The sequence below is a fragment of the Chionomys nivalis genome, chromosome 25 (assembly GCF_950005125.1).
Source record: "Chionomys nivalis chromosome 25, mChiNiv1.1, whole genome shotgun sequence".
Lineage (NCBI taxonomy): Eukaryota > Metazoa > Chordata > Mammalia > Rodentia > Cricetidae > Chionomys > Chionomys nivalis.
Window position 1 is genome coordinate 26,808,445 of NC_080110.1, and position 14,195 is coordinate 26,822,639.

The 14,195-nt window shown below is 42.6% G+C and overlaps 1 protein-coding gene across 1 annotated transcript in view; it reads right to left on the reverse strand.

Moving 5' to 3' along the window:
• Myrfl (myelin regulatory factor like) overlaps nucleotides 1-14,195 on the reverse strand; it is a 100,854-nt gene that overhangs the window by 70,129 nt on the left and 16,530 nt on the right. Inside the window, exon 2 of the mRNA XM_057757420.1 lies at nucleotides 5,415-5,505. Coding sequence (XP_057613403.1) covers nucleotides 5,415-5,505 — 91 coding nt within the window. The remainder of the gene's footprint in view (nucleotides 1-5,414; nucleotides 5,506-14,195) is intronic.

Below are 14,195 nucleotides of genomic sequence, written 5' to 3' on the forward strand. Positions count from 1 at the left end.
GCTCATCTCTTCAGTTCTCAAGCCCCTACCCACCCCGCCCCTACAAAATGGCAATCATTACCACACACTCTTCGCAGTATTGTGAGACCTGGGGACGTGTCCCCCAAGCCTCCGAACTTAGTGTTCAACAGAGTGTAAAATGTTGCTACTGAAGCAAGCAGTGGTCTTCGGTTCATGTAAGGGTACGACATCCCACACTCTTGGAAGATACCCAAGGGGTCCACAAAAGGAACAAGATTCTAGTATGGCCGTGCGATGGTGGTGCACACCTTTAATCCCAGCAGGCGAATCTCTGTGAGTTCTAGGCCAGCCTGATCTACAGAGGGAGTTCCAGGACAGGTTCCAAAGCTACAGAAAAACCCTGTCTTTGGAGAGAAAAAAAAGATTCTAGTATAATGCAAAGATAAGAAAAGTGTGTTTTCATCATTCATTATTTGGGGGTGTGGAGGAGGAGGGAGGAAAAGCCAGAGAGGAGAAATGGAGAGGCAGTGGGGTTGGGATATAAACACAGATACGTGTGAAAATGACATGACAATAGCCATTGCTTTGTGAGCTCATCTTGAAAGGTAATTTTTAAATATAAAAGTTTTTTAAAAGTTTTTTTAATGCTCCGATTGGCTCCTTAAACTTTATTCTCCCTTTATTAATAAGGAAGAGAGTATTTATCTTTATCGCTGTAAAGGAATATAGAGGCATAAATACTAAAAGGTTTAGAGCACCTGGACATAGGCCACAACAGACTTTCAATAACACAGGGGCAGATGAGGTATGATGGTGGGATCTAATTAATAGAGACTGCCTGGATTTGGGGAGTGCATTGTGGGAGCCCACGTGTGACTCAGCTTCCATCTGGAGTCATTTCTGACTTAAAGGAGTCATTTGAGTTCAAGCTTGCCTGCTCTGCTTTTTGCTATAACCTTGAGGGCTGTGAGAGACTTCCGATTTAGCCCGTGAGAAAAGAACACTCTATCTAGTGGAACATATACTGCTGACGACAAAGCTCAGGAACATCAAGATAGAGAGTAAGGCTGCCCCAGAGCAACAAGCAACAAGGTAGGAGGCTGCTCACTCAAGGACAGGAATGGTCTTGTGGTTAGACACTGACTGACCTTCTGTGCTGTGCTTTGTTCTGCTGTTATATATAAGCAAGCTCTGAAATAAACTCGGGGGCTGTTTGGCTGCTTCGGCATGACCAGACAGGCCTCCCGATTCCATCCTGTCTTCTGTCATCTTGCTTTTCACTGGCCTCAAGCATCCCCTGTTCAGGAACCCTAGCTGACTTTGTAGGAGCAAGCTCCAACAGTACATCAGGACACAACATGGAGAAGTCTTGTCAAAGCTCCAAAACAAAGCTCGGGACACTAAAGTCACCTGAAGCTTCAAATCCTGAAGTGTGGAGCTGGAAATAGAATTGGATGTAGGTGTAAGGAACAACTGGACCCTTAGGCCAGCGTCCCCCGCCCCCAACCACTCCAAAGTTGTAAGTGGTTGTTTTCTGAGGAAACAGAGCCAGGGAGGTTGTGGTACAGGGTGACCAGCACAATCAAGTCTGTTGGGACAACATGGAAGGCTGCATTGCAGACTGAATACCAAGGCTGAGACACACCTCGGTGTGGAGAGCATGCTGAGCATGTTAGGCACTATGTTCTAAGCCCTCCAAAAGAAAAGGAAACACTGAACTGTAGGAGCCTTGCTCAACCCTGCTTTCCACCCGTCTAAGCAGGTTTAACACAAGGAAGAAACCGGAATAGTTCTCCCAAGGAACACAGAATGTGATGGCAGATACAGAGGGGGCACAATCTTTCAATAATTTGTGATGAAAAAATGTATTTACGTGTATGTATGTATGGGTGCATGTATGGGTGAGTGTATGTATGTATGTATATGTGTATGTATGATATATGTATGTATGAGTGCATGTATGTGTGTATGTATGTATATGTGTATGTGTATATATGTGAGTATGTGTATGTGTGTATGTATATTTGAATGCATGCGTGTATGCATGTATATATGTATGTGTATGTATGTATGTATGAGTGCATGTGTGAGTGTAGGCATGTATATATGCATATTTGAATGCATGTATGTGTGCATGTATATATATATGTATGAGTGTGTATATGTATGTGTGAGTGTGTGTTTATGTATTTGTCTGTGTGTGTGTGTGTGTGTGTGTGTGTGTGTAGGCCTGAAGAAGATGTTAGATTCCTTGTAGCTAGTTACAGGTAGTTGTAAGCTGCCAGATATAGATGCTGGGAATCGAACTTGCACCCTCAGAAGGCCACTGAGCCATCTTCCCTGCCCTCTCCCCCATTTTAGCAATTTTAATTGGAAATCAATAGCCCTCCCTATCTGATCACTCTGCATCACATTCTTTGAATGTGATGACTTGCATACCGAACTTACACAGAACAAAGAAACAGCACACACTGCCAGAAAGCTTGTTACATTAAAGTCAGGACAGACCCTGATATATATAAGGACTGCGGGAGTCACCAACAACTGTCCTGCCTCTGAAACGAATGGTAAGCTCCTGCCAGATCTGGTCCTCCAGCTGGTGGAAACTTGAAGTTACGGAAGGGCATCACTACCCAAAGACACCGGAAAGTGGACAAAGACAACAGGACTCTCGAGAGCCAATGAGATTCCAAGGAAGGTAATGGCGGGCAGTGATGGTCCGTTTATAGCTCTTAACTGACCTAAGTTGAATCGCGAAGCATCTAAAACGCCAACACAAATTCAGTTTTCTAGGCCTGAAGAACCAGAAAAGAGTTTGGAACAAGCAAGGGATATTGACAACTTAATGGGGGATCTTGGAGAAGACAGGGGGTACCCAGAGTCAGTGTCTAACTGCCCACATCTCTTGCTGATTCTGTGCTGTTCCTTCATATGGTGGGGAACTGAAATGTGGACCAGTTCTCAAGAGAGTGTCTACAGTTGGTGTCTGAGCAGAATAACCGCCTGTTAAAACACACAAATGCGTGTACCCCTACCTACACCCAGCGACTACATGTGTAGTGCATATGTGTTGGTGGTTTCAACCGATTTGAACTTTCCCATTTCTTCCTCACAGTTTACCGCCCTCCCAAATTCAACACAGTCACACCTTTATCTTACTACATAGTACGTCAGCCCACGCTCAGTGCATTGTACGTGTTTCGGACAATTATGATCCAACTTAAAACATTCATTTTTAAATTTTCTAACCAGACTCCTTGGGGAAAATGAGAAAAGAAAGCATTGGTAGGAGGAACAACCGTATCACTAGACCCTTTGGGGGAATAGAGGTTATGATGAGAAATACCTCCAACACTGTGCGGCCATAAATTTGATGACTTGAATGAAATGAACCAACTCCTTAGGGAGGTGATTTAAAAAAAAAAAAAACTGCCAAAACTCACCAGGAAAAAGCTCCTGGGCGCTGTTGGTGCTGTCTGTGTTGTTGATGTCCTTGTTTGAAATGAGTGGATTGCTCAGGCTGGTCTCTAATTTGTAAAACTCCTGGCTCAACTTCCTGAGTAGTCGGGATTACAGGTGTGTGCCACTGTGCCTGGCTAGAAATGACGCTGAAAGTCCCGAGTCTACACACTTCCACTCAGATAATGGCGCTGATAGCCCCGAGTCTACACACTTCCACTCAGATAATGGTGCTGATAGCCCCGAGTCTACACACTCTTCCATCCATGTAACTTAAGGAGGAAAACTTTCTGATTGCTTGGAAGAAGCTATAATTATTCCAATTGCCAAGCCGTACAATTCAGTGTAAGCAAGGAAAACTAAGGATTCGTGTTCTTATGAACATAGGTTTAAGTGCTCAACAAGCCAGGTGTGGTGATACATGCCTTTAAGTCCAGCACTCAGGAGACAGAAGCAGGCAGATCTCTGCAAGTTCATGGCCAGACTGACATAAAATAATCACAAATTAGAGCTAACGAGATTTTAAAGTACAGAATATTTTTCAACTTTTCTAAAACAAAAGAAAGAATCCCTAATTTTTAAGAATAAATGTAAGATTTGAAGCACAATTTATCAAGGAAAACATAAGAATAAATGGCAAAGAAACATACAAACTGATACCTAACATCATAATACAAACTGACGCCTAACATCATAAAACATAACAACATAAAACACAATGAATAACTACAATTAAAACACAATGAATAACTACAAGACAAGGAGAGTGAAGCAACCGGATAACTGATAGATGATAACAGTAATATAATATGGTTGCACTAGAGTATTTGGCAATTTTTACAGTTGAGTTTGCATTTACAACAACACAAGAAAGCAGTATTTATGTTATATATTTTACTCTAAAGATGTTTAGACTCTTGCTCAGTGGGCAAGAGTACTTTTTTCACAAACATGAAGACCCGAGTTTGGATCCCCAGAACCCATGCAAAAAGTGAAGTGTGACCTCATGCACACACCTGTAACCCAAGCACCACATGAGGCTGAGACAGGAGACTGGCTGGTGCTCGCTGGAAGTCAGACTAGCTCTAGGTTCAGTAAGAAGCCAGGTCTCAAGTGAATAAGGCTGAGGGTGACCAAGCGGAACACTGCCTCCTCCTCCAGTCTATGCACACACACAAAAATAAGGAAATCAAAATCATACATGAAAATGTATATAAGATAATGTTCATGCTATCAGGAAGCGTAACTAATCCAAACGTCGTTGATTTAGGAGTGGTTGAACAATGGTATAAGCATTTAGTGCTTTCTTTCTCAGAAATAAAAGGAATGAACTGATGTGCAAGGCATTTAACTGGAAGACAGCAAACTCAGAAAGTATCACATGGCTTTATCTATTTGACATCCTGGAAAAACTGGAATCATAGAGACAGAAGAAAAATCAGTGGTTACCAGGGGCTAGGGGAACTGTTCTATATTATAACTATAGTAGTAGTCTATAAGATTATCAAAACTCAGAGCTATATCCAAAGAGTGTTGCATTTGAAGTCTGAAGAGATGGCTCAGGGGGTAAACAGCACTGGCTGCTCCTCCAGAGTTGAGTTCGCATCACCTACCTTGTGTGGTTTACAACCCCACAACCCACCCAGGGGATCCAATGCCTTCTCTGACCTCTGTGATCACCAGCACACACATGGTATATACTCACCCAAACACACACACACATACACATAACTTGAGTATCTCCTTATCTACTAGAGATACTGAACTGGTTGCAAAGGAAGAGATTTGGAGCAGCAAGAATTAACCTCCGCAAAGAAAAACACCAAGCCCAGGTGGCTTCGCTGGTAAAATCTGCCCAAGTTCCACAGAAGAAATAAGATTAATTCTACTCAAGATCATATAACAATCACAAGCAAAGTCAACACTCTCCAGATCATTCAACTATGTCACAGTTTCAAAAGCACCAAGTGGGGAGTGGTGCCTCCATTACTTACAAGGCTCCTAAATCAAAGTCATTGCCCAAGAATTCTTCCAGCAGACTCGTATCCAGGGCTGGGTTCTCCAGAGTACCGCTGGCTCCCTGAGCTGCAAAAGGAAATGGAAAATCGTGAGACCCATGACTGTTTCATGACTGCTAACACCTTGACAGGCAGATACCCAGGCTTACAAGACAAACAAACAACACAATGCATTTGCTGGGAATGTAGTCTTTATTCCATTTAAATACCTCCTTCAGAAATCTCTTCAGATCATCCTTTCCAGTAAGACTAAGGCTGGGGTGGTGTTCTTTTATTAGCCCCTGTGACACTGACCACTTGCTTTGTGCCCCTGAATAAACCTCTCTTCCTCCTCTCCCCCATTTCTTTCCCCTCCCCCTCCCTCTGCTTCTCCTTCCCTGTACCCCCTCCTTTAAGGAGACGTCTTTGTCTTTCTTATTTCATCCACGAGGATCCAAGGCATAAAAGAAGTAAGCAACAGCCGGGCGGTGGTGGCGCACGCCTTTAATCCCAGCACTCGGGACTCAGGAGGCAAAGGCAGGCGGATCTCTGTGAGTTTGAGACCAGCCTGGTCTACAAGAGCTAGTTCCGGGACAGGCACCAAAGCTACAGAGAAACCCTGTCTCGAAAAACCAAAAAAAAAAAAAAGAAAGAAAGAAAGAAAAGAAAAGAAAAAAAAGAAAAAAGAAAAAAGAAGTAAGCAACAATCATTTGTTGGGTAAATAAGCAAATAACGGATGAATACATGAATGGATGGATGGATACATACGTGACTGGCTTGTTGATTGGTTTGACCAATATAAGTTCAATGCATTCTTTACATTTTTGTTAGACTTCCTAAAATATAATACTTCTGCCCTTCTCCCTGACTTACAAAATAAAAAAATATTTAGTTCTCACTGATTATAGCAAATATTATTAGAATTTTAAAAGAATATAAAATGCAGCATAAAATAAGTCTCAAAAGGAAGACAAAAACATTCTGTGGATTGGTGAGACGGCTCAGCAGGCCAAAAAGAGCTTTCTGTGTGAGCCTGGCCACCTGAGCTCTCTCTGAGAGCCTAGCCACCTGAGTTTGATCCCTGGAAATATATGGAGCGAGGAGGGAAACATTGTCTTTTAATACCCATACACACCTGCCTGCCCTCACACACATACATCATACATACTCAGTAACTAATAAAATAAACACTTTGCCAGCAGTTAAAATTATTTTATACTTAGCAAACTCAAGAGAAAAAAATAACCAGAGCATCAAAAGGATGGTTAGCTAAAATAAAACATAAAATTAATTGTTCTTATATAAACAATGTCAATTAACATTCAGATGAATACAGTGGATACATTGAAAATAACTGGTTTGGGAAGTCCTTCTGTCTATGTGTTGCTTTTATTGGTTAATGAATAACGCTGTTTCAGCCAGTGGCTTAGCAGAATAGAGCTAGGTGGAAAAACTAAACTGAATGCTGGGAGAAAGAAGATGAAGTCCAGGAGAAGTCATGTAGTGGCCCACAGGAGACAGGCACTGGAGCCCACTGGAACCTTGCTGGTAAGCCACAACCGCATGGCAATACACAGATTAATAGAAATGGGTTCATTTAAGATATGAGTCAGCTAGAAATATGCTTAAGCTATTGGCCAAATAGAATTGCAATTAATACTGATTTCTGTGTGATTATTTCGGGTCTGGGGAGCCAGGAGCGAACAACGAACAGAGACAGTCCCTGTCCCACTATTAGGAGGCCCCCAAGTGGACAAAGCTATACAACTCTATAACATATATGCAGAATGTCTTGCTCAGTCCCAGTCATATATATATATATCATACACACACATATAAAGACATTTGTCTTTATAAACTAAAGCAAACAAAATTACACACATCTTCTTATTAAGCATCCCTTAATCATGCAGCCTTGTACCAGGTATTTCAGTGAACACTGCTAAGTATAAAAACATTATTTTCACAACTACAATTTATTGATGAGAATCTGGAAGTTTAACATTGATGCAAGTTTTTAATATAGCTTCCGTTCCTATTCAAATTAATATTAATATAGCTTCTGCTCCTATACAGATTTTACCTATTATCCCTGTATGTTATCTATGATAATTTTTTCTCTTGCCCAGCATCCAGTCCATTTAGCTGTCAGGACTTTTGATATTTATGTTTTTGAAAGGACTGGCTAGTTGCTTTGTGAACTGACTAAGGGGAGGTAATATAAGCAATAGAAGTTGGAAGTTTGGACCATGAGGTGATATGTCATAATGCTAATCATCATTCATGTCTCAGAGCCCATCTCTCTGTTTTTACTAGTCAGATTTTTGCTGCTCTAGCTAACGACCTGGGACAAGCTAACTTTATAAAGGGATACAGTTTCTTTGTTCATAGTTTTAGACTTGCAGTGGCTTGGCACCGGTGCCGGCTTTCTTGGGGGCAGAGTACCAAGCAGCGCTTTCTGCCAAGGGATATGAGAAGGGCCACACACATCCAGGTCTGTACGTCCAGTTTCTGTTCCTTTTCTTACCAAGTCACAAGAGACCAATCATGGGGCCCCACCCTAATGGCCTTATCTAGCCTTTCACTTTCCAGCAGCCCCACCTTGAAGTTCCATAGATGGATTAAGTCTCCAGCTTTGCAATTCGATTAGCACGTAAATTTGGAAAAACAAACCATAGCACTATTTAAATCTGAGCCAGTTAGAAAAAAAAATTAGTTTGGGCTGGAGAAACGGCTCAGAGGTTAAGCACACTGGTTGATCTTCCAGAGGTCCTGAGTTCAATTCCCAGCAACCACCTATAATAAGATTTGGTGCCTTCTTCTGCATGTAGGCATACATGCCAGAACACTGTATACAGAATAAATGAATAAATCTTTTTTTTAAAAAAGGAGAAAGAACAAAATCAGTTCAACGTATTAGTGATTTTTTTTTACCCCCATTTCTTGGCCTTGAAAGAGTTCTTTAAAACTGGTATTTCTAACAGCATAGAAAATTATTTGAAATTCTACAGTCCCTCCAGTTGCCATCAAATTACTTTTTTGTATTACGTTCAAGTAAAATTAATATATGTAATATTTATTAACCAAATATTGTGCTGCACAACTGTAAGGCCCAAAGCATAGGATTCAGAGGCAATGTATGTTTGAGGCCAGCCTGGGCTACAGGTGAAATGCATCTTTTGAAAAAATATTGATTTTATTAAAATTGTATTCTATCTGCTCATTTCTCCTTTCTATAGATATTCAGGGAGATAAAAACGTGTATATCACTATTAACATTGGCTTAATTATAGAATTTAAGATAATGTTTTATTATTCAGAAACAGTTATTTTAGACTTTGAAACAATTTGTTGTACAATTTTGTATACAATGTTATTTTTAAGGCAATTTTAAAGCCAAGTTACCAGAATTCTCAAAAATAAAGATGAAGTCTAAAATTACTTGCAGCCTTGGAATAGATAAAACTTCCATGCATTTTTGTTTCCGTCCGGGTATAAAGCGTCATGGCAGTTCCCAGAAATCAATCATATGGGTGGGTGGCCCACAGCTGCTTGCAACTGCAGCTGCAGGGGATGCAGCGCCCTCTTCTGGTCTCTGTGGGCACCTACAAAAAGGCGGCACACACTCGCACAAACACACTGAAATAAAAACAATTAATAACAAATAAATAATAAATAAAACAGCATCACAGACCATGCATTCAAAGTATGAACATGAAAGCTGCTCTACCAACTTCACAGTTCTGAATATAAAGCTTGACGATTTGAATGAGACCGTCCCCCTACGCTCTCGGATATTTGAACGTTTGGTCCCCTGTTGTGGCGCTGTTTGGGGAGGTCCAGGAAATGTGACCTTATTGTAGGAAGAGCGCCACTGAAAGTGGGCTTGGCGGTCTGAATGCCTCCCCTGGTTTCCGGTTTGCTCTCTTAGCTTCCTGCTCAGGTTGTAAATTGTGAGCACTCAGCTTGCTGCTCCAGCTGCCTTGCCTGCCTTCTCCCCTCACTCCTCCATCATCCCCTCTAACCCTCTGAAATCGTAAGCCCAAAGAAACTTCCTTGTCTAAGCTGCCTCCGTTATGTGGATTTTTTTGTTTCGTATTTTTGTTTGTTTTTGTTTATTTTTTAATCACAGCACTATGAGTGGTATACACTCACAATACACACAGGAATATAAATAAGCTAATTAATAAAACGCCATCACAGGTCACATATTTAAAACATGAGCATCCTGAAAATTCCTCCACTAATTTCACAATCTGGAGCACAGAGAGAAAAGGAAAAGGCTCAGCTATTTTGTACAAAGCCACAGTTGAGGAAATGAATGCAGAGCGAAAACTCATAGGAGTGGTGGATATCATACCCAAGTCCTAAGGAAAATGTTGCCAAGTGGACTTTAACATTAACGTACACAAAAATGATTATTTACAGAGTTTAGTAAAGGGAAAAATATGTTTTGACTTTTTTGATCCATGCCAAAAAGAATTGAACATTCAATGTCAATTCTAGTGGATACTTTCCATGTATTCATATACATAGGTACATTCATGTATGGTATAATGATTGAAAACTCTTATATACACAGGTACATACATGTATGATATAATGATTGAAAACTCTTATATGCACAGATACATGCTTGTACGGTATAAAGATTGAAAATTCTTACATACACAGATACATGCATGTATGGTATAATGATTGAAAACTCTTGTATACACAGGTACATACATGTATGGTATAATGATTTAAAACTCTTATATGTACAGATACATACATGTATGGCATAATGATTTAAAACTCTTATAGACACAGATACATACGTGTATTAGTATAATGATTGGAAACTCACATCAAGGCACACCACTGGGGGAAAAGTTTGAAGATGTTTTTATAGTTAGAATGATTTCCACTAGTGCTGGGGATAAAATAAGATGTTGCTTTGGTTATATAGCCTACTACTTAGAGCAGCAGTTCTCAACCTGTGGGTCATGACCCCTTTGGGAGTCAAATGACCCTTTCACAGGGTCATCTAAGGCCACTGACAGTAGCTAAATTACAACTATGAAGTAGTAAAGAAAATAATGTTATGGTTGGGGGAGACCACAATGCTAGGAACCCACCATATTAGAGGGTCGCGGCATTAGGAAGGTTGAGAACGACTGTCCCGAGCCCCAGACAACCAGCATCCAGAAGCTGCTGTCCCTGGGTTGAGCTAAGGCGAGTAATTGACTTGTCACATGCAGCTTTGCTGCAGTCAGCTGCTCCGGGCTGATACGGATAAACAGACACACGCACAGCCGGAGGGGGGGGGTTGTCTTTGGCAACTCACGGGCGTCTTTGGCAACTCGTGGCGTCCATTCTGTGTGGCTCACTTTGTGATGCAGAGTATTTTGGTTTTCTTTTTCTTTTTTATTTTCGAGACAGGGTTTCTCCGGTATTTTGGTTTTCTAGATAACAAAATTCTCCTATCTTTAGACTCCGAAACAAGAATGTTGTTTTATGGCTTTGACCAACAGTAGGAAGCCAAAGGCTTCTCTTTCATCTTATTACAGTCTGAAATAGTTGCTAGATAGTTGAATGAGGGTGTGATATATTTCGTGAGTTCTTTTCCCAGGTGTGGTTTAGACGTGCAGTTCTTTGGCTCTTACCCACACCAGCATCTCTTACGTTTTTGTGCTGGCTTCACAAAAGAAAAGTGAAGGCTTCTCTCTGTGTGTTCTGGAATCATGATACCAATGGAGAAGAAACACAACCAACTCTATTTAGAGGCACGTGGTTAAGAGCCAACGGGTGGGACACGTCACAGACATTTCCTGCATTTATCCAGGAAAGAGATCCCTAAAATCTGTGCTGCTCCAAAATAGTACCATGGCCTTTAGACTTTCACTTGACTTTGAAGAAAGGCTGGGTAGGGTGCAGACTACAGCACAAATCATGTTCTCCCCCATTGATTCAACTAGTGTCTGCTAAGTGCCTGCCATATGCCAGACACTGTGCAATGCGCTGGAGACACAGGAGCAAAAAGGGAAGCAAGAACCTTCCATGGGGACCAGTGAGATGACTCGACAGATAAAGGCACTTAACACCAAGCCTGATGACTTGAGTTTAATCCTCGGAAAATACATGGTTAGAAGGGAGAAGTAACTCCTTCCTGCAAGTTGTCCTCTGCCCTCTCCCTGCATTCTATGATGTGTACACACACACGTAGGTGCACATAGGGAAAAAAAGAAAAAGAAACAACCTTCCAGGTGTCTCCCTAAGCAAAGGTAGGCTACGACAGCCACCATGCAGAGAAGCAGTGCGGAGGATACAGCCAGTGAGTGATGGAAGTGTAACAGGACAGTGTGACAAGCTGCCTTCCAGGACATTCTTCTGATTTTGAAGCCTCTCTGAGGCAGAAGCCAGCTATTCAGACATCAAGGAGGGCGCATGCTGGGTAGGAAGAGTGGCAAGAATAAGAGCAAGGGGGTTGCGCTGTGCCGGGTTGGAAGCCGATCCTCTCAGGGAACGGAGCACAAAAATATAGGGATGATGAGATCAAGGCTACAGAAATCTTTGGAAAGAGATGCCCTGTGCTTCATGCACACCTTCAAAGGTCCTTTTGGCTGCTTTATGCAAAGGGACTTTAAGGGAAGAAGAACAGTGGGGAGATGCACTTGAACACTACTGCAGCTTTCCAAAGACCATCAGAATTTAAACCTTTCACTCTGAGCTTGGCTAAATGTCATACCTTACCTTCCTTGTGTCCATGAATCTTTATCTTGGTCCTGGGCTGTGGTTGTCAGTACTACCCGACTTACAAGGATCGGATTGCTGGCAGAGGCAGAGGATTCTGTGCTTTGAGAGGTGGGAAGAGTAGGGGGTGGTGAGAGTGAGCTCAAGAGTCAAGCCAGAAGGGCTGGGGAAGTGGTTTGGTTGGTAGAGTGCTCCTCTAGCAGTCAAAGCCGGGGGTTTGCTTCCCAGTGCTGTTTAAACCAGGCATGGCGGTAAATGCTTGCAATCCTAGCATTTGGGCAGTAGAGACAGGAGGAGGAACATAAATTTAAAGCCATCCTCATCTACAAAGTGAGTTCGAGGCCAGGTTGGGCTATCGGAAACTTCGTGTCGAAGCAGACCCAGATTGGCCCCCCTTGCCACTTACACACTGTAAGCGACTCTGGGCAAGCTGGCTCAGCTGCCTCCAACAGCAATGCTAACCAACCCACCGCTGAGAGGGCTCGCTGCTTCTCCTGCTTCGCTGGGCTCTGGACAAGCCAAGTGCTAAGCAAAGCAGATGGAAGGAGAAATCTGTTTGGCTTCACATGGAAGCTCCTGCTGGTGTTCCATCTGCTTTCTGGGGCACCCATCCCCTAACACACACACACACACACACACACACTGGAGGTGGAAATAGCGTCTCTATTCCTGAAGGTTTGACCAGTACCCCACTCGCTCTTTGCTGTCCGGCTCCCCTTCCCAGATGGACACAGGAGAGGGGCCCTGCCTGACAAGGCTTAGCCAAGCGCCATAATGAACTACAAAGAGGTGATCCCTGTTCTAGTCGGCTTTCTCTGGGACTCCAGATCACATCTGTGCTTCCCAGACCCAGAGGAAATAACTCAACAAGATAAATTCATAGTGTCAGATAAAACTGTTTCGGGAGGTTTCACACACAGAGAGCAACTCTCAGATGGCTCTTTAAATAAATCTTGGGCTTTTAAAAATAATCACTTTGCTCTAAATGTCTTAAACACTTGCTTAGAGCACCCAGCTTGCATATCCCTCCTCCCATTGGGCAGCTCATTTGCATCCTGGGGTCCACTTGCTTCTGCCTGGAGGCTTCAAGGCCAAGAGTGCCGCCAAGGTCCTGCTCACAGGTGGAAAAAGCTGTGTCGTCCTGCTGGGAAGTTGTATCTTGACAGAGTGTACAAATGAGGCAGGAAGCAGATAACAAAAGTGTCAGAGAGTAAGAACCACACCCTCTATGGGGCTCCCCACCAGCTCCACACAGCTGATTTTAACGGAGTGGCAATTACGTATTGTGTGTCTGTTCTCTCTACTCAACTCTGAATCACAAATGATCTCTTACTGTACAGCCCCTAGGCAGCTAGAACAGTGGTTCTCAACCTGTGGGTCGTGACCCCTTTGAGGGTCGTATATCAGATACCCTGTACATCGGATATTTACATTGTGGTTTATAACAGTAGCAAAATTACAGTCATGAACTAGCAAGGCAAATATTTTTATGGTTGGGAGTCACCCCAACATGAAGTATTAAAGGGTCGCAGCATTGAGGTTGAGAACCACCGATCTAGAACGTGACGAGGGGTATGGTAGTTATTCAATAAGTAAGTTCGTTGCACAAACAAAGGCTTGAATGAGTTGCTGTAATTATTGTTAGTACAAATATGAATATGTCCCCCCCACGGACTTCCTTGGTTGACCTCCACAGTGGGGCCAGCAGCCTCTTCCACTAGTATGCCTCTGCCACCACAATGGATTACATCCCCGTATCAAAAGGATGTGGCCATTGATCATGGAGACACGAAAGTAACTGATCCAATCATACATGGTAGAGCTTCTGCAGAGAGACGACAAACATAACATTTGAAGCAGAGAAGTAATATGATCATGTGTATGACTTTGAAGGTCCTTTTGCCTACAGTCAGGAGACTGGCCTGCCTCATTTCCCTATCAATCAGAGGACGGTCAGGGCCCTACTTCATGGAGCTATGAGAATAAACGAGATAATACACACAAAGCGCTTAGTCCAGCTACCAGGCCAGCAAGCGCTACCT